General features: G+C 37.1%; 1 protein-coding gene across 5 annotated transcripts in view; it reads right to left on the bottom strand.

Moving 5' to 3' along the window:
* LOC112861323 (sodium channel protein type 2 subunit alpha) overlaps window positions 1-21,375 on the bottom strand; it is a 140,548-nt gene that overhangs the window by 80,703 nt on the left and 38,470 nt on the right. For 2 of the 5 annotated variants that reach the window (XM_086718795.1, XM_086718792.1), the window contains exons 2-3: window positions 7,154-7,471; window positions 6,139-6,256 (exon numbers count right to left, since the gene is read on the bottom strand). In XM_086718795.1, the coding sequence (XP_086574921.1) occupies window positions 6,139-6,256; window positions 7,154-7,420 (385 nt within the window). In that variant the 5' untranslated portion in view covers window positions 7,421-7,471. Of the gene's footprint in view, window positions 1-6,138; window positions 6,257-7,153; window positions 7,472-7,995; window positions 8,097-9,097; window positions 9,209-21,375 lie in introns of those variants that run through there. The other 3 variants (XM_086718793.1, XM_086718794.1, XM_086718796.1) reach the window with 3 other exon arrangements.

The raw sequence follows: 21,375 nt of genomic DNA, 5'->3' as shown, positions 1-21,375 counted from the left end.
AGCCAGATGTGGGACTCAAACCCATGAGCAGTGGGATCATGACCTGAGCTGAAGTCGGATGCTTAACTGACTGAGCCACCCAGGCGACCCATTTTTTTTTGCTTTTTGTTGTTGTTGTTGTTGTTGTTATTCTTAAAGAAGGGAAAGACATAGTTTGTGAGTCTGTTCAGGGGCTTTGTAATGTTATATAATATTTGGAGAAGTTGCAGAGGAATGTTTGACTCTAAACTAGAGGGAGAAAAGAATTTGATGTCAGAGTTTTGTTTTGTTTTCTTTTTTTTTAACATAAAAGTGGAAAATTCAGAGCAGAGTAGGAGAGGCCTCTTTCTACATATCAGTGCGTATTTCTAGCCCAGCAGAAATATTGACAAAATGTCACATATATACTTTTAACTCTTGATTTGTTTCATTCTATGATTAACCATCTCCTTAACTATGTGATAATGGGTGGTAACTTTTGAGCATCACAAGCAGGGGAAATGGAAATCATAAGTTTCCTCCCCTCCTCTCCTACAGACCTACCTAGTTCTTTGCATGCAAAACCATAACATTTTTTATTTCTACATAAATACCATATAATTTTTGAATGAGCTTAAAAGTCTACTTGTTAGTTAATGAATTAGCCACTGAGAATAACCTTTGAAATGCATACAGACAGCAATATTGGCAATGAATCTAGTACGTTATACCTGAGAGTCTTCTGTTAGGTGGAAAATGCAAAGGGCACCCGGCTGAGAGTCAGAAGACCTGGTCTGAAGTTTTAGCTCTGCCACTGATATAAAATATAGGCTTAGAAAGGGAGCAAATGTGCCTGGGGACTCAATTAAATTGTCTGCAAAATGAGAAGGTTGAAACCAATCAGATTGTGTTTTAGTAACTTACAGCTCCAAACTCTGGTGCTATATGAACATTTTGTTTGCAAAACGAAGCTGGGAACGAGTAGTGATTTTATACAGTATTCTGTGTGGAATTCTTTCGGCAGTATGAGAGTTTTCCTTTACTAATCTTGCAGTAGTTACTGCTTGGATGGTAGCTACTGCAACCAAAATAGCTATCATAGCAACCACACATCAAGTACCTACTACGTGCTCGTCATGAGGCCAGGTACTTATCATATATTTTATTAGCATTAATGTATGAATTTTGACTACAATTTTATAAATTGAGAAACTGAGATTCAAAACAGTTGTAATAACTTGGCCCAAGGTCATAAAGCAATAGGTAAATTTCAGAGGCAGGGTCTGAATCCAGGTTTTCTGATACCGACAGCTATTTTTCATTTTCTTACTCTGTGTGAATCACCAGCAGTCTACACTAGCTGTGTGATTTGGAGTGTCACAGGTCGCTGGCATGACTTTACATACCATGTGAATACTGCTGTCTCCTGCAGTTTTATCTCCAGCCCAGCCCTCTTCTGAACTCCAGACTTACATATCCATCTATGTACTCAACTCCTCCACTGACTAATAGCCATCTCAAAAATATATTCCAATCTAATCCAACTGCTCAGAAAATCCTGTTAGCCCTTCTGAGAAACACATCCAAGTTTGATGCCATTCTGCCACCCTCATGGTTTCTACCATAGACTAAGCCACCAGCATCCCTTGCCTTCATCATGGCAGGAGGCCCCCGATCTGTCTTCTTTCCCTCCACGTAGTCTGTTCTCCATGCGGCAGCTAGAGTGGTATTTATAAAATGTGAGTCAGATCATGATATTCTTCTGCTGGAAATCCTTCAGCCATCACTCTGCATCTCCTTCAAAGTGAAGTTGGTGTCCTCATCATGTTCTACAGCTGCAGCTCCTGCCCTCCACTCACACTGACTTTGTCTCCTACTACACCCTGCCTTTCCCACTCTGTCCCAGCCACTCTGGACTCCTTGATGATTCTTGAACATACCAGGTGCATTTCTATCTCCATACTTGGCCTTCATGTTTGCTATTCTCCTTACACTTACCTTTCCCCTACATTTCCATTTCTCACTGTCTCCCTTCCTTTGAATCTCTACTCAGATGCTCTATTTTTAGAGAGGACTTCCCTGGTCATATGATCTAAAACAGTACCTTACCATTCTTCTGTTTTTATACAGCTTGATTTTTCTTAATATCACTTATCACTAGCTGACATATGATCTAGCTCTCAAACACACACATATACACAAATGTAGCTACACTGATGCAGGAACTTGGTTTTGTTCAGTATTGCATCCCAATGCCAGAAGAACACCTGCCATATAGTAGGTACTTAAAAAACATTTTCAAATGAACAAACAAATGAGGGGCGCCTGGGTGGCGCAGTCGGTTAAGCGTCCGACTTCAGCCAGGTCACGATCTCGCGGTCCGTGAGTTCGAGCCCCGCGTCGGGCTCTGGGCTGATGGCTCAGAGCCTGGAGCCTGTTTCCGATTCTGTGTCTCCCTCTCTCTCTGCCCCTCGCCCGTTCATGCTCTGTCTCTCTCTGTCCCAAAAATAAATAAACGTTGAAAAAAAAATTTTTTTAAATGAACAAACAAATGAGTAACAAATGAAAAATAAAAGGGAATAAGCATACGTAGCTAAAATAATAAAAACTAACATGAAACACATTTCTGACAAGAATTTTAGGAATATGGATTTTTTAAAACGTGTTTATGATCTAGAAACTATAACCATATTTTATTTAACTATCAAAACAAGATATTAGGCATATCAAAAGCATTTTCAGTTTTCAAAACACACCCTGGCGCAAATATAGTAAGCATAAGTATAACTTCTCATTCTGCCAAAGTCAAGAAACAAAGCTAATTTGATATGCAACAGCTTCTAATGAAGATAACAGCTCTTTAAGAAACAAGACAGGATTTTCTTCGGAAATAGAGATATTAGTCTAGGCTCAAAATACAATTTTCTTTATTGTGAATGGGCACTTTCTTGTTTAGAAGTTAATGATAATAAATACACAAATGACCTCTTAACTGTGCCCAAACCCACCATCACCATCTCCAAGCATTTTTACCTTACAGCAAAAGGCATGTGCTTGAAGTCAGAAAACCAGGATTTGAGCAGAGGGCTTCTGTTGTGAAGAATAAAAGACAAAATCACTAACCGAATCACTTGCAAACGCTACAGTATTATATACATCAAAGTTTTGGGGCGCCTGGGTGGCGCAGTCGGTTAAGCGTCCGACTTCAGCCAGGTCGCGATCTCGCGGTCCGTGAGTTCGAGCCCCGCGTCGGGCTCTGGGCTGATGGCTCAGAGCCTGGAGCCTGTTTCCGATTCTGTGTCTCCCTCTCTCTCTGCCCCTCGCCCGTTCATGCTCTGTCTCTCTCTGTCCCAAAAATAAATAAACGTTGAAAAAAAAAATTTAAAAAAAAAAAAAAAAAAAAAAAAGTTTACTAGGCTTTCCCATCAAGTATGTCACTGTCATCAAAAGACTGAAGAACTTATCTTAGACTATTAGTACACTTGCCTTTTCTTTTCTTCTATCTGTACTCCAAGATGAGATATGTGAAATATAGTGTTTTTATTCAGGTAATTAGAGATTTTAAAGAGTCTACCTTTTTCTACATTGGAAGACATTTGTGGCTTATCAGCCATTTATAAGCTTCTTATCGTTCACTTTAGCAAATCTCATAAATTTACCTGGCTACCTTCACATTGCAATTCACATCACTGCAGTCCTCTCAACAACTCTGCCCCGGGGTTTTGTTTCTTCAAGGAAGCCGGTGCAAACCCTCAAATTCAAGTTGTGTCTTGATTCCCAGAGAGCCAGAGAGCCCCCACTATAATCTATGTCCTCAATGCCCAGATTCTCTGATTGAAATTTCTTTCTTTCTTTTTTCTTTTTCCTGATTGAAACTTCTATAACTGCCCTTGTCCTCTACCACCAGGAGTCTCTTTTCTCAAAGGGTCTTAAATTAGGACTCATGGGTTCCCTAACTTCATAGAAGTTTTTGGAGTCAGATGATGGCTTTCATGACATTTTCAAAGAAATACATGATCTCCACACAAAATGGTTAAAACAAAAACTGATTTTTTTCTTTAATATTGGGCTTTCTTAATTCTGTCTCCTCACTCAGGTTCAGGACAAAATCAATTTTTTCTCATCTATTCAAACCCTCCATTTTGTTACTTGTTTTGCATATAATTCTCCAACCTCTGCTTCATGAGTCACTTATTTATTCAACACTTATTCTCCCAGTATCTAGTTTTTACACAGCATTAGACATAAGTTTGAGTTTTCACATAATTTCATATAAAAATGTTTATATAAAGGGCATATAGTTATTTAAAAATATAATAAATAATTTATGGAAAGGTTTATTTAGTGCAAAGATTACAAATACCCAAAACATAATAATAGACCATGGCTTATAATTCAGGAGACCCAAATCTAATAGTAACTTTATTATTAATTTCTTTCTTTTTTTAATGTTTATTTATTTAGTTTTGAGAGAGAGAATGCATGAGCAGGGGACGGGCAGAGAGAGAGGGTGACAGAGAATCTGAAGCAGACTCCGTACTGCCAATGTAGAGCCCAACGTGGGGCTCAAACTCATAAATCATGAAATCATGACCTGAGCTGAAGTTGGACACTTAAATGATTGAGTCACCCAGGCACCCCTTTTTATTCATTTCTAATGCTAACTCATAGATCTTTATTCCCCCATACCATTGGGTTCTCTTTCTTGAAAAACAGAAGTAAGGAAATATTGCTTTAGATAATTCACAAAAAAAGTATTAAGTCTTAAAGCTTTTCAGATTAAAATATGTTGATGTCTATGCAAAGGACATAGGGGAAGAAGGGGAATGAACTAGATGTTAAAAGGAGACTAAATTCTAAAATGCTGTGCTTTTGAAAACATCATTTACCACACTGCCAGTCAAGTCCCAGGACATGATTTACAGCCCTCCCACCCAGAACTGAAACGAGTTTCCTGTACCAAGTTTATCCTATCTTCAGAATTCCTTACCTTATCTATTTCAAACATTTTCTCAGCCTACTGGGGGTAGCGAGCTTTCACATCGAAAGCCTTATCATGTCATGGACTCTTTCTAAAGAAGAAATAACATTAAAAGTTGCTCTGAGATTCTGCTTAGATTTCAGTTTCCCTTTCAGGAATCTTACCTCTGGTTCCTGATGTGTATCAATCCTCATCCCAAGGTTTAAGTGTTCTTCCTGTAAAAGTCCCTGCCTGGCATAGCCCCAGTCTTCCAAATCTTTGCTTCCTTGGTTTTCTCAGGGCTGGCTATCAGTCAGACCACTATCCCTCACCTAAAATAAAACCTCCCATTCACAACTACTCTATTTAACTTCATATTACCATCTCCCACCAAGGTGTCATCAATCTCATTTCTAGGAAGTAGTGACTTCAATAAGGAGAATGAAGAATAAAATGAGGATGTATATGGGTTGACAGACAATAAGCCTTTGGAGAGACAAAATTGTAGCAGGACATGTGACTTGAATAAAACATGGCAGCAAGTGAGAAAAAGAAAAAAAGAAAGGGAGAAAGAAAGAAAGAAAGAAAGAAAGAAAGAAAGAAAGAAAGGGAAGGAAAAAAAGGAAAGGAAAGGAAAGAAAGAAAGAAAAAAGATCAGTGGGATGCTGTTGGGGAAAATTTTTGGAGATATATTTGAAAGGCCAGTGTGTATACAGTTACAATTATAAACATTTACTAACTCAAAGTTTTCAAGTGCTGAAATAAAAAGCAGAAAGTAGTACAACTCAGACCAAAAAGATATAAAATTGTTCCATTCAGATTATGTATATAGTTTCCAAATGTGAAAGCAGTAAGGAAAATTAGCTCATGGAGGTTACCCATTGCCTACCATTGTAAAATATGAAGACTTATAAAATGAGAGCCTTGTAACATGATCAACATTAATGAAGAAGTCTTGGATGTAACAAGTAATTTAGAAGGACACAGAGGAGTAGAGAAGAAAGATGTAGTAAGTTGGGGAGAGGCAAACTTCAAGAAGATGAGGAAAACAGGTTCACTTACCTATAATCCCATTTGCAATATGCTAACTGTTGAGTAAGAGGAAAGAAAAAAAGAGCACATCATGTTGCCAACCACACATATTTAAAAAAAAGATTCCCAGCTCAATAATTCAGTCAAAGAACAAAATCATATTAAGCAACTGTTTGAAAAAGGATATGAATGTACCAAAATCTTAATAGCTAGTTTTCTAATGGGGTTGAAGGGAGTTAAAATGTACAGGGCAGGAGTGGCACTGAATCGAGAGATTGCTTTCCCTTTATTCAATACTATAAATGTCTGAAAAAGAAAACACAACATATAAGGCAGAATTTAGGATCTTAATATTAAAATTAAGAACGTTTAAAGAAAAAGGTGAGACCATTATTTAAAATTTTGCATTATAAAATACTATAGTAATACACTATCAACATGCAACACGATGATAGGTGCTTTTTCTGAGCACTATTAACTTTCCTAAATTTGGTAAGTGACCGAGCATTTAAAAGAGAAAAAAAAATGTAGTCGATGCGATAGGAATTCTTAGCATCCTTATCAAGTTTTGATAGCAGTATTTTAAAACCATATTTATAATTCGCAAAAAGCATGAAAATGGGGCTTTGATTACTTCTTAATTTTGATAACAATTTTCATGAAAACTTCAGAGTTTTCCAGGTGTGTTTTTGGATGAGATTCTTTTGGGGGTACTTAAGTCACCTACTATTATTTCTTCTGCAGAGAGCCATGGGAAGGGCAAAGTCTATGGTATGAAGGCATAATCCTGCTGATGACCAAAATAACTTACTTAGAGGTTGAGATTATAAAAATGAATTTAGATACTGCTCCTGGAAATTAATATAATATAATATAATATAATATAATATAATATAATATAACCCTTGTTTTCACTTTTTGCTTCATTGTACCGTAAGCTGAATAGACTTTTTGCCCTTCCTCAGTTATCAACTACATGATGCTTCTTTAGTTCTGTTTTGTCCCGGGAATGTAGGTTCAGATGAGTGCTTCCAAAAGACTTGTAGGATAATGGGTCCATTACATGCTCAAGCCCACTCAGCATCCTAGTGATACTTCAGACAGAGGGGAAGAGGCACATCATTCTTTACCAGACATCTGTGTGACTAGCCCAGAGCCAGTTAGGAAGTGGGGGAAGTAAAGACAACGTGTCTAAAAACTCACTTTCTTATTGATATAGTACGGGTCCAGGTCCTCCAAGGGCTCTGACACCATCTCTGGAGGGATGTCTCCATAAATAAATGGCAGAGATTTCCCTGCTTCCAAGTCACTGTTTGGCTTTGGGCCATTTTCATCATCCTCATCCTTACGCTCTTGTTTGGGTCTCTTAGCTTTCTCTTCTGCAATGCGTTGTTCAATAGCAGCAAGGGATTCCCTGGTAAAGAAGCGGAAGCTGTCAGGTCCTGGTGGTACCAGCACTGACTGTGCCATCTTTTCATCCTGCTCCTTTAATCACTGTTTAGCTCCTTGCATAAGAAAGTGCTATGGAAACGAGAGAGAGAAAGAGAGAGAGAGAAAGAGAGAGAGAGAAGCAACAGTCATTAGGATAAAAGGTAACTGTGACAATTACATGATACAGAGATAAAATATATAAACCAATCTGTCTGTAATATTTACTAAGGAAGCTGTATTTGGCATTCAGGGGATTCTCATGCACGCATTCATTTGCTTGCATGGAGATCTGTCTTCCACATCCAGTAGATGTCTATGAGGTAATCTAGTCTCCCACTCCCAAAATGTTTTAAGTGAAAATATCCAATTTCGAGCTCAGAAATGGAGGATACTGGTTTGTGCTTGCTGTTTCACTTGTGTGAATATTTTGGCAGCCATCTTTTTCAGCATCCTTTCTGAAAAAAAATATCAGAGATCCAAAACAACAGATGAATAATTACCCAAAATTATAGAAACTGGGCTATGCAAGGATCTTGCATGTATCTCTCCATTTTTTTCCATGTTCCCTTTGGCCTACTTTTCCACCTTTAATAGCTTATTCAAAATCAACGCACCTGGTAAAGAGCTCTGGAAATCCTGAAATGCCAGGCTATGGAAACATAGGTAGATACTGCTTGAAAGCAAAGGAACAGGAAGGAGCGGGGGATGCCCGATTGCATTTGGAACTGCTTGGAAGCTGCACAGGAAGGGATCCAGCTCCTGCCAAACCGGGCAGGAAGTCATCCACGTCAGAGGTCTGGATCTTGGACCCCCCAGGCTCAGCAACCTGCTGCTAACTAGTATAATTGCTTCTTAAATTAACAAATTTGCAACACCTTAAGAAATGCTGTAGAAATAGTTCATTTTCTCATATAGTGCCCATTTCATAAAAATCTCAATAGCAGATTTGGACTGGAAAAAATAACAAGTGTAAGATAGTTTATCTTTTAAACAAACTCCTATTTTATTGGTCTTTGCAATAACATAAATGGAGGTTTACTGTATTCTAATTTTATTTTACTAGACTAACATATATAACTTAACAGAGCACACCAATCATTCCGAATGTTATCTCTGAACCAGTGGCAAGAGTTTCTATGATTTTTGAAATCATACAACCAAAATCTTAACTCCTGAATGCCATCTGTATATGCTCACTTACCTATTTTTCCTTCTTTTTAAAATATCCATCCATTTTAACCCCCATCCTACAGCAATGAGAATTGCCATTTAATTATATGAAGTGCATTTTCTAAGAGTTAATGTATTAATATCCAGAGCATTTCTGTAGCATATGCCAAATCAAACAGGGAAATTTAAAATAACATAAGCTACTGTACCGTTTCTACATTTTTTTTTTGAAGTAGAGTAGGACCTTTCAGCCACCAGCTAGCAGACTGCTCTCTCAGTATCACACTATCTCCAAAACATCTCTATTTTACCTCACCCATCCCCAGAGACCCTCATGCCTCAACAGACATAAGCATGAAGAAGGTCCATGCATACTCCATGGAGGAAACTGCCATGCCTGTATGCTCTAATAGAAGAGACATGCTAAAACATGCAGCCAGCAGCTTCAAAATGAAAGTGGTCCTCTGCAGATTCCCCCAAGGATTGTACTGTAAAGGTAGAGAAGCATCACAGAGAATAAGCATAATAAGAATATTAAAACATTACCCCTGCAGAATCTTTTACACTCAGAGTTTGGGATTGATAAGCTGGCACCAAGAAGACTGCAGCTAAAATTCCATCATTCTTTTTTTCTTTTTTTCATTTTCTTTCTTTCTTTCTTTCTTTCTTTTTTTTTTTTTTAAATTCTCCTTCAAAGACCACACCTAACTTCCTGTAAAAGGATTCTGGTAACTGAAGTAAGAACAGGCATTTCCTGTTTGGGGACTACAAAATGGCGTTATTATAACTACCACTAGAGGGCGGGGGAACTGTGAAGAGAGAAACCTCTCTCCGTGTACTCCGTGTACGTACACAGAGCCGTGTGTTTGAAGCCGCCCAAATTTTTCACTAATGGGAGTTTTGATCTTCCGCAGGCTCTTAGAACGAAACGTTAAGACTTTGCTGATTTCAAAAATTAATTTTGCTAACAGATTAAGTTTCTGTTCATGCTTTTAATTTCATATGCCAGAAATCATTCCATCAATACAAATAATTGAAATTAAGAGTAAAAAGAGAAAGTAAATAATGAACGTTAAAAATAAAAACTCATAAAACAGCAATTATATCAATGAAAGTCTTACGGACAGTGGAATTTAACATTAGCCTTAGCCCCAGAGTATCTGATATCCAATATAGTGCTTTGCTAACTCAACAAAGAGATGGTGTTTGTGCTATACAAATAAAGTTTCTGTTGAAATGAAATTACCTTAATGGGACATCAACCTTATTTTATCTATGATTTTAGTGGCTGAAAAGCAGCCAGAAGAAAACTGAACAGCTAGTGAAATCCTAAATGCCAGTCTTTCAATTAATGACATAGTGATGATTGAGGGCTTACTATCTGCCAGTGACTGACTGGGCAAACATGTCTGAATATATGGTATCATTTCATCCTTCCCACATCGTATCAAATATACTCTTTCACTATCCTGATTTGAAAACTGAAGAAAGGCAGTACACCGTGGGTAGAAAAAGTCACCTAAGATCATGAATTCAGGATTCAAACTCAAAGTCTGACACCAAAAATCTGTGAACTTTATTTAGTCATAAAAAGAAACACCTGCTCATGCAATTAAAGCCTGAAATAAAGATTTAAATAAAAATTAGGCGGTGGTACCAATTATATCCAGAAACGGTCCTAATTATTAAATCAAGATATTTTCTAGGTTCATCATTTTCATTAGAAAATGTATTTGTTGGAAACAAGCAAGCAGAAGATAGAGCCAAAAAGAATATTTTAGTTACTCTAGCAAGTCTCTTTTGGTTACAAGAGACAAAAGAGTGACTCAAACTGGCTGGAGAAAAGAAAGAAGGAAGGAAGGAAGGAAGGAAGGAAGGAAGGAAGGAAGGAAGGAAGGAAGGAAGAAGGAAGGAAGAAAGAAGGAAGGAAGGAAGGGAGGAAAGGAGGAAGGGAGAGAGAGATGGAGGGAGGCAGGGAGGAAGGGAGGAAAGAAGGAAGGAAGGAAGGAAGGAAGGAAGGAAGGAAGGAAGAAAGGAAAGAGGAAGGAAAGAAAGGAGGGAGAGAGGGAGGAAAGGAGAGAAGGAAGGAAGGAAGGAAAGAAGAAAGAAAGTAAGAAGGGAGGAAGGAAGGATGGATGGAAGGAAAAGGAAAAGGAAAAGGAAATTCATTAGTTCAAGATTTATTGTCAGGGGCTAGCTTTAGGCACGGAATGATTCTGGAATACAGCTGACATTACCATAACTGTTACCTAGTTATGCTGCATTCTTTGGCTCTGACTTCCATGGTGATAGCTTTTTTAGATATTCTACCCTTATTTGTAGTAAGGTTCAATAGCAGCTGCAGCCTCCCAACTTCCCAGACTTAAATCCAATAGGCATAAGACACAGAAAAACTCTCATTGCATCCCACTGGCTCCAGCTGGGTCACATGCCCATCCCTGAAGTAATCGCTCTGTCCTAGGTAATGCTGTGCTTTGTGCTTTGATTGGCTTCCCTAAACCAAATGTCTCACCCTTGGAACTAGAAGGAAACCTTGCTTAAAACCTATGAACAGTCAGGATTATGGCGGTGGTATAGGGACATTCCTTAAAAGTAGTGATGGGATGCTATCACTGGAACAAGGGAGGGATGAATGCTTGTCAACAAAAACAAGTAAGTGTGTACTCTATTCACATATTGGTCATATGGTAGTGTCTCGATACTTGGTAATGCTATAAACACCAGAAGATAGATAGATAGGTAGATAGATGATGATAGATAGATAGATAGATAGATAGATAATTTCTGTATCTACATATATTTTTTCCTACTGAAAAAGTATATCTGCTATGTATACCATCGTAAAGACTTAGAAGCCAGGCGAAACAGAAGATTCTTTCTCCAAAATAAGTTGGGGGAAAGAACATGTTATCTCCCTGATTAGTGGCTTCTCCTGCTTGGCTGTGGGCCCCATGAAGGCAGGGAACTTGTCTGGACTTGTTGACCACCTTCTAGTCTCCCGGGCTCATTGCACCATGTGGTTTCCCCATACATACATGGTACTGAATTAAAAATGAGACCTAATTTGCATTTGTATCACTAGATCAAAAGAGGTCAAAAAGAAGACCTAGTAAAATGTATCATACAAATAAAATCTGGCTTGTTTTAAAAATACAATTAACTACTCTTTCTTGTACTACAGTAAGAAAACACTGCAGAGTTCTTCTTGCCTCTTTATGATCAAGAAAGAATCTATTTGCCTTTGTTGGTTTCACACTGTAAACAATATTTTTTTTAAGCAAACATGTCAAAATATGTGTCCAGATACATGTTTTCCTTTTCAAATTATTTTTTAAGTTTATTTATTTGTTTAGAGAGAGAGAAAGAGAACATGAGCAGAGAAGGGGCAGAGAGAATTCCAGGGAGGCTCTGCATTGTCAGCACAGAGCCCGACACGGGGCTTGAATTCACAAACCGTTAGATCATGACCTGAGTTGAAATCAAGAGTCAGACGCTCAACCGAGTCACCTAGGTGTCTTTACATGTTTTCCTTTTTAAGTTAGTTACCTTGGAGGTCCAGGCACTTAAGTCAAGGGTGCTGGGCTCTAAATAGTTTTGGATATCCTTCTTTTGATGTTGCTGTTGCTTATCTTTTTAGGGAGCTCATTTACAGTTCTCTTTTTAACCAATCATTTTTGGCACTCAGTTTGTAGCTACACCTGATTTATGCAACATTATCAATTTTGAGGGGCTCTTGTTGACTTACTATTATTTTGGGGGCACCATGCTTCTGAAGAAAAGGCAGTAACTTTGGAGCCACATGGCTCCAAAGTTAGCATCTTTACTCTGCTACTTTCTAGCTGTGCTTCTTTAGGCAAAGGACTTGGACTATAGTGAGGATTAAAACAAGATAAGTAAAATACCTAATACACACACAGCAGATGCACCTTATCCAGTTTTTCCCTATGCCCTTAAAGCTCTTACACACAACACTGTACTAAGCAGAAGGAGTAAGACCAGATACAAAGCTAGAAAGAGGTCTGATATTCAGAATTTGCAATGCAATTTGTTATTTAACAATAAAAAAGGGCAACTTTTTTTAAAGTTCTAAGAGCCAGTATTCTCCCAGATGCTTAGAATATAGTAAGTAACCCACAAGACAAAAAACAGACAAAATTCTGCCCTCATGAAGCTTATATTCTATAGAAGATATAGATCTACATAATGATACAGATTATGTACTAGTAAGCTCAACATGGAATATAGCAGGTGCTGCTAATTGCTATGGAAAAAGATAATGTAAGAAAGGGAAGGAAAAATATCAGGATGGGGGCCAGGGAGAAGGGTGTGTTGTAAATTTAAATACGGTGCTCAAGGAAAATTCTTGCTGACGAAGTGACATTTAAGCAAAAGTCCCCTGAAGGACCAAAGAAGGCAGCCAAGTCATGAGCCTTCCTGAGTGATGGGGTTCCCAGGGGAGAAAATGCATGGAAAGAACTACAGAAAGGAATTCATATTTGGAAAGACCCGTAGAAAGGTAAATAATACTGAAAGACTGAAACCACACAAGACAATAACACATCAACAGGAAGAAGAAACTAGAGCAGGTAGCAGGGACAGTGAGTACCACAGCAGATGCTGCCAACCTCAGTTAGGCCTGCCATCTGGTTTCCCAGCAGTTTCACCGGTGACACCTGTGACATAAATGTCAAGATCAGAGCCCAAGCCAGACCCTGAGAAGCAACAATCACACCGGGAATAAAGGAAAGCTCACTGCCACTCAATGTCCTGAGCCTGGGCACAGAACAGAACGGGGGTGTCGAAGGCGGGATAGCCATGCTCTGCTGCTTGGAAAACTCGAAACCTGGGTGGCTATTTGTAGGGCGGACCCAGGAACAGCCTTACAGATATGAAAATACAGCAGCCAAATTTAGCATCTAGAAACAGCTCAATGTCAGAGAAGTAGACAAGGCAAAATGTTGCCTATCCTTGATGCCTAGAAATATTTGTTGAAAGTTTAGAAGATTTAAAAAGAGATAATCTTTCTGACCATGATGCACTTTTTAAAAATAAACCAATTTAAAAACAGCATCAATTGAGAAATACAGCTACAAAACAGATATTGTTACAAAACTTTTCGTTTGCTTGCTTTCACAGGTGAAGAGTGCATTTGTCGTCCATTCAACATGTTGCCAGCTACCTTCACTGGTAAATTCCCTTACTTCCAATCAGTCCTGCTGCCTTTTAGAGAGAAAGAATATAGAATTAAGCACTCTGTTCCTCAGTTCATTTAATCTCCTGACATGTAGGGCTTTTTCCTCTCTCTCTCTCTCTCTCTTTTTTTTCCTTCTTTTTTCCTCTGTCTTTAAATAAGGGTGATTTGTGTCCTGGTCAAATGCATAATGTTGCTGCTGGAATGAATTCAGATCATTTGAAGTAATATACTCTTTGAACAGCAAAGCATTTTGACATTGCTTATTCATTTTCTTCTTTTTCTTACCATTATTAAAATACCAATTTTTGCCTGTAAGAACGAATGAAGAAAGGGTATTTTAAATGAAATGATTTCTTGCATTCCATGTTTAAAAGTTTCCCTATATAACTTCATGTATGTGAATTGTAAAAGTGTAGTTAGAACTCACAGGATGGTTGGATTTTTGAATAGCTTTCTATCCATGTACATAGATGCGTAAGCCACAAATGTCAGATCGTGTGATTACCATCCCACCACACTGCTATATCACGTTCATCTGTAAACTGAAACAGGAAAAACAGCAGGCTTGGGAAGGGAAAAAGGCAAAAGGCTCAGGAAAACATACTGTGTCCCCCAATAAAGTAATCACTTGCCTTCTACATATTCATTTGCAGGCTCATACTCATGAATGACATTTTTCATTTATTTTTCTCACTCCCAACCAAACAAAATATACTGAAATCATTTAAAGCAAGGGATTGATCTGTAAAAGCAGCCTCGTCACTTGGAAATTATCAAAGGGCAAGAAATGACTCACACATTTTTTGAAAAGTTCAAATCATGCTTGCATATTTCAAACTGAATATTCTTTGGTTTCTCATAAAAGACACACATTGAGAAAGAGCAAAAGTGAGAGTAAGAAAGACAAAGAGGTAAGGAGGAGGAGGAGAAGGAGGAGGGGGAGGAGGTGGGGGAGGAGGAATGTTTGGAGTTCTACAAAGAAAACAGTCTTCCAAATAAAAGATTTGTAAATTAAAAGATATGACTTAGATTTAGAATAAAACCCCTACTATTCTTTATGGAACTGAGCAAACATTTTCCCTTGTGTTGGCACCATAACCAACACTAATTAAAATTATAGGTTTTGTGTTTGGAAGAGGGCTTTCCAATAGATTATTTAGTCAGACTGGTTATATTCATTAAAGATTGAACTGAAATCAGAGACAGATGGTTTTGTCTCAGATATCAGAAGAAAGATTTCAAAACTTTTTTTCGTTGTCTATTCAACTTTTTAATCACTGAGTAACTTATTCTTTAGTTATAATCTCTGTCAATATTAACACAATCCAGGGATTCTTAGGTGTCTCAGTCGGTTGAGTAACCAACTTTGGCTCAGGTCATGATCTTGTGGTTCATGGGTTCAAGCCCCGTGTCGGGCTCTGTGTTGACAGCTTGAAGCCTGGAGTCTGCTTCGGATTCTGTGTCTCCCTCTCTCTCTGCCCCTCCCACCCCCCAAAATAAATAAAAACATTAAAAAAAAAACACACACACTATCCAGACTGTTTCTGCTACTGTGTCATTGGATGAAATGGAAGCATCATACATACCCTTATATGGGATTTATCAGTGAAAAATTGCCAAAATATTTATTTAGCATTCTGTTTATTGACACTGAAAGGATATTTTCCTTTTAGTTTAAGCAATATCCAGTGACTTCATATAATTGCAGTAGAATAAAAACACTGGCTGATGGTAGGCATGATCCCTATAATTTTCAACCTTCAGTCTGCTTTTCTGCCTCTCCCCTTTCATGTTATTTTGATTATTGTTAATTTAATTAATCAGTTTCTGAGAATAAAGAATAAGTAAAGGAATGGACACCCAGATTTTTAAAAAAATGTTTTTAATGTTTATTTTTGAGAGAGAGAGACACAGAGTGCCAGCAGGGGAGGGGCAGAGAGAGAGGGAGACACAGAATTCCATAACAGGCTCCAGGCTCTGAGCTGTCAGCACACAGCCTGATGTGGGGCTCAAACCCACGAACTGGAAGATCATGACCTGAGCTGAAGTCGGATGCTTAACCGACTGAGCCACCCAGGTGCCCCAAGACACATAGATTTTTAACATGTTGCATTCTGTAATTCAGTGTAGAATATTTTGTCATTTTCTTTATGATTTCTTCTTTGACCCATGGATTGAATATTTAGGAATGTGTTGCTTAATTGCTAAAAAAAAATTGCCTTTTTATACACACCTTATTGTTATTGGTTTCTAATTTAATTCTCCTTTTGTCAAATACTCTGAAATAAATTAAGGCTTATTTTATGACCTAGCATATGGTCTTTGATAAATGTTTCATGTATAATTGAAGAGAGTGTAAAAAAAAAAGAAAGAAAAAATGTATATTCTGCAATTGGAAGTATTATCCTATAAATGTCAATTACGTCTTCATGTTTGATAATTGATGGTATTATTCAAGTCTTCTATATCCTTACTAATTTGTTTTCTATTTTTCTATCAATGACTGGGAGAAGATTGTTAAAATCTCTAACAATAATTGTGTATTTTTATATTTCTCACTTTATTTGTGTCCATTTTTTCTTTTATGTTGAAATTTTATGATTTTGCTATACACATTTAAGAGTGTTAGGTCTTATTACAAATCAGTATTTTTATTCTTATGACATGACCATTTTTTAACTATGTTAATATTCCTGTCTTGAAGTCTACTTTATATTATATTAATGTCATATAATATAATGACATATATTATATATATTAGTGCTTACACTAGATATTTTGCTCTTCTTTTACTTCTAACCTGTCTGTATTTTTATATTTAAAATATGTCTCTTGAAAACAGCATATCATTGGATTTTGCTTTTTATCCAGCCTTCTGACAACCTCAAGAGTAGTGAAAATATCCACACACAAAAGACCTTTGCCAGAATGTTCATAGCAACCTTTTCATAATGGCCAAAGCCCAGAAACAACTCACATGACCATCAATAGGTAAAGGAAAAATAAATTAAGATATATGTAACCAGTGGAATATTACTCAACAACCAAATGCTTTGAACTACTTACACATGCAACAAAATGAGTGCTGAGTGAAAGATGCTAAAAAAAAAAAAATAGCGCATATTTTATGGGTTCAATTAGGGGAAGTTTTTGAGCAAAACTAAGCTATGGTGTTAGAAATCAGAAAACTGGCTGTCTCTGGAGCCAGGATGGATTGACTGGGAAAGGGCACTGGGGAGGTAGAGATGTTTTACATCTTGATTGGGGTTAGTGGTGACAATGGGAGACTACATTTGTCAAAACTCAATTGAATATGCATTTTATTTTATGAAAATTATCCTTCAGAAAAGAAAATGGCATGAGTCCAAGCTATACTGCCTTTCTTCTACTTATTTCCCATGAAGTCTGTGTGACTACAACAAGCCAGACATGGGTAAGCTGAAACAAACCAACCAGCTTTGTTCACTCCCTTACTGATCCTCTTTCTTTTAAAGAGTGTCCCTATCAGTTGTCTTCACTTCACTGTCTCCATGTGGCTAGGATGAGAATATAAGCCTCTCTGGTAGGGATTATACTTTAATAGGAGGTACAAGCCTATTTATGCCTCTAAGATAATTTGTTCTAAATACTTGGGAGTATGGCTCTTTGATCTTAATACCATCAATATTCCCTGACCCCAAAGAATTAAAAATCTAATTAGGTAGTCAGACATGTAGAAATGTAAATTCCAGTATTAAGCCCAGTAACAGTCATAAGACAGCAGTGTACAAAAACAATACAAGGCAAGTAGCAAGGTGGTATACGATTTGTTTGTGATAACAATGACAAACTTGAATGGATATTTAAAAAATTTTTATAAATGTTTTATATCCATTATTTTATTTTCGTTATTCTTAAGTTTGGTTTATATAATATAAATATGGTTTATAAATGTATAAATTATTTATAAATATGGTAAATATAATATGGTTTATATAAAATACTATATTAGTTTCAGGTTTGCAACATAGTGAGTCAACAATTCAGGATTGCAACATAGTGAGTCAATAATTCTATAAGTTATGCAATGCTCACTAGGATAAATGTATTTATCATCTGTCACTATACAGTGAGATGATAATACTATTATTATAATAGTATTGACTATATTCTCTAAGCTATACTTTTTATCCTTGTGAGTTATTTTATTTATCACTTATAACAACACTAGGAAGTAGATCAGAGAGGTATAAATAACTTCATCTTAAAAGAAACCAAGGTTTTAGTCAGCCTATGTCACTGGCCATAGCAAATAAACAACAGATGCAAGAGTACGATGTGTATTTTGACTCCCCACTCCAAAGGACTTATTTATTTATTCTATATCTTTTGCTGCTTATGAAAAGTTAAAGGGCTGAAGTGATGAACAAAGACTTCTTTGATGAGGTGGAGCTTAGGCTGAGCTTTATTTTTATTAAGTTTTTTTTAAATGTCTATTTATTTTTGAGAGAGAGAAGTAGGGGAGGGGCAGAGAGAGACAGAGACACAAAATCCAAAGCTGGCTCCAGGTTCTGAGCTGTCAGCACAGAGCCTGACATGGGGCTTGAACTCAGGAGCCGTGAGATCATGACCTGAGCCGAAGTCGGATCCTTAACAGACTGAGCCACCCAAGCGCTCCTAGACAAGCTTTAAAGGCTGGGCCAAAAATGGAGGCATTCCAATTGGAAAGGAAATCATAAGCAAAGGCCCAATCCTAAGCAGGACCTGGCTCTGGCCTACAAGAGAAAACAAAGTATACCAGGACAATATACATGAAAAGATCACTTGGACTGGAGTAGAAGTTCTTACCTAGATGACGTTGCAGATCCAATAAGGGAAAAATGATAGAGGCCAAAGTGGAGAAGATGTCAAATAGAGTGTCAAAGGCCGATGGCAACTTGCTGAAGTTTTTTAATAAGAAAAGTGAACTATCAAGAAGAGAAGTGTACATTATAAAATATTAAGTATTATAAAATGTTAATATGAAAATAATAATACATCAAGATTACAGTTCTAGCACACTAGTGCAAGTAGATAAGCAATAAGTGGCTTATAAAGAAATAAAAGAATTAGGTGCACAAACTTGCTTAAGAAATACTTAAGTGTGGGAAAAAGTTAAATGGAAAAAAAATTCATAAATTGAGGTTAACAGAAAGATCAAATTCACCTAATCACTCAATCTTATTATTTAATTCAATCTTCATGATAACCTCTGGGATCAGAACAATTAGTAAACTTATTATACACAAGGTGGCCCAAAGAGGTTTATTTCTTGCCCAAGGACAGATTAGTAAGTAGAGAAGCCAGAATATGGCCTGGGGCAACCTGATGTCCAGTCCAAGTTCTCAACAACTTGGTGCAAACACCCTGTTTGCATGGTGACTAAAATCACCTATATAGACTGTAAAATGTTAGTCATGGTTCTACTTCCTGCTAGTGTTAGGATTTCAAAATTTTATTTTAGGTACTATTACCAGGTCAGATTATGACTACTGCCGCCTACCCAGGCTTTACATCCAGTAGAACCTCATGGGGATATGAAGTCCATGGGGTGGAGTTACCTCATGTGCAAGTTAAGCAATCTGGATTTTACAGTAAGGATACAGGGAACATTGAGGAACACTATTCCTCAATGTAAAGCAATATAATCAGATTTATTTCCTAGATATTATTCTGATACTATGGAAGAAGTCTGAAATGTGAGGGCCTTTAGGACAGGAGATAAGATAAAAAGCTATCATAAGAGTCCAGACAAGAGACAATGTATGCCAAAATGAGGCAGAAGCAATGGAATGAGGAGGAAATAATTTGAGCATTTCTGAAGTTGCTTTAGTAAAATCTGAAGTTTGACTGAACGTGGGTGGAGAAGGAGCTGCATAAGATGAAGAGAACTCCAAGATTCTTGTCTGAGAGACATGAAGCACAGGACGCAGACAGCTTCTCTCTCTTTCACAGCCCTCACTGATCTCGATGTTCTTTAAAGTCAAATTCCATATGAAGCCACCCAAATTTATGAAGGAAGACAGAATGAAAGGTTTATTACAGAAAACGTATTCTGCCCTGAAATATTGAAGCAAGAAGAGAAACTAAATTCAGGGATGTTAGTGAGGAATCTTCTGCGTAAGAAGGCCAAGTCAGCTGGAAATTCAGTTGGTGTGTTGGGGGTGAGAGGGTCAAGAATGAATGCTTCTAATTATTCCATAACAGAAAAAAATTTGAGAAGTTTGAATGGTTAATAAACATAGTCTTTTAAATTCAAAAGATATACAGATATATGCTTTTTAAGAGTAGGTAAATATTTCCACAGTTCATTAGACTATCATAGACTTTTTTCTAGAACAAGGAGAAATATAATAATCTTTCAGAAAAGGGTGTTGAAAAATAGATTCATTATTAACTAAAATAAAATATTTTAAAATTACTTCAGTAAAAAGAAATATAATGAAATAGTAAAAAAAAAATAAACATCTTCCTTTATTTAAATTTTCTTAGTCTGGCTAAACATGAAAATAGCATTAAGGAAAAATATCCTGATATTTTAAATTGTCAATGAATATAAAATACAAATGGAATTTCTGTTCAAAGGAAAGTGTGGATTCAGCCTGGCAATAATTCCACTAATATGGATGTGAAGAAGTATAGAACTGGAAGGTACTTTAGAGAGAATGTGGTCTATTTCTTTTATTTTAAGGGTGATAAAATTGAAGCTTATAGAATTTCAGAGTATAGATATTAAACATCAGATCTGGGACCAGAGCTCTGTTTTTCTGGCTCCTAGTCCAGTCCTCTTTCCACTGGTAATAATTTGTTGTCTCTGAAGAAAGGAAAAAGTTAAAGATTTTTAAAAAGAATGAGAACAGAAGAAATTTGAACTGAAAGATTATAAAAATGGGAATTGTTTTCCATGAAGTAAATAAAAATATCTATTTATTAGAGTCAGTGAATATTTCTATTATATCTCTTTACTCATGAATAATCTTAGGATTTGAAGGCATGTACTTTTGGGTAAAAGTCTGTCAAATACAGACATCTAATCACTCTCCTTCCAACTCACCACCCTCCCATTTGCCAGATGCAAGTGAAAATGCAAGTGAAATGCACACTCTAAAATGAGTTGAGGGAGGAAAACATGGGTCATTTCTGGAAACTAGGAAGAAAGATTTACACATGCCATAAGTGTTTTGTTCCAGAATAATCCACAGGAGCTGACTTCAGGAAAACCAAATACATCCAGGATTGTGGGCATAAGGAAGATCAGTTTAATTCAGAAATAAATGAAAAATGTGCCCAGAGAGTACCATGGTCACAACTGGATCCCATGGCAAGGGTTAGAGCAAGAGTAAGTTTTGCAGCAGCAGTAGGACACTGAGAATATCACCAATATTTCTGAGATGTTTGCCAGATGGCAAAGTCTATGCCCAGCTTACAACAGGTGCAAATAGCCACGCCAGATAAAGAATAGGAATACCGCTCCCCACGAGCAGTTGCCATCAGGCAACTGAATTCAGGAAATAAGATTAGTCCTGGCTGCCAAATCTACATAGTTCCTGCTGTGATCTCTCCTGTTTTCCTTAGGCCACTGGACCTTTGAACTGGCAAAGTTAAAACAACT

This window comes from Puma concolor, chromosome C1 (assembly GCF_028749965.1).
Source record: "Puma concolor isolate L17-30 chromosome C1, mPumCon1.1.hap2, whole genome shotgun sequence".
NCBI classification, from domain to species: Eukaryota; Metazoa; Chordata; class Mammalia; order Carnivora; family Felidae; genus Puma; species Puma concolor.
The sequence above is the reverse complement of the archived record's forward strand: the minus strand, read 5'-3'. Positions and strand labels throughout refer to the sequence as shown.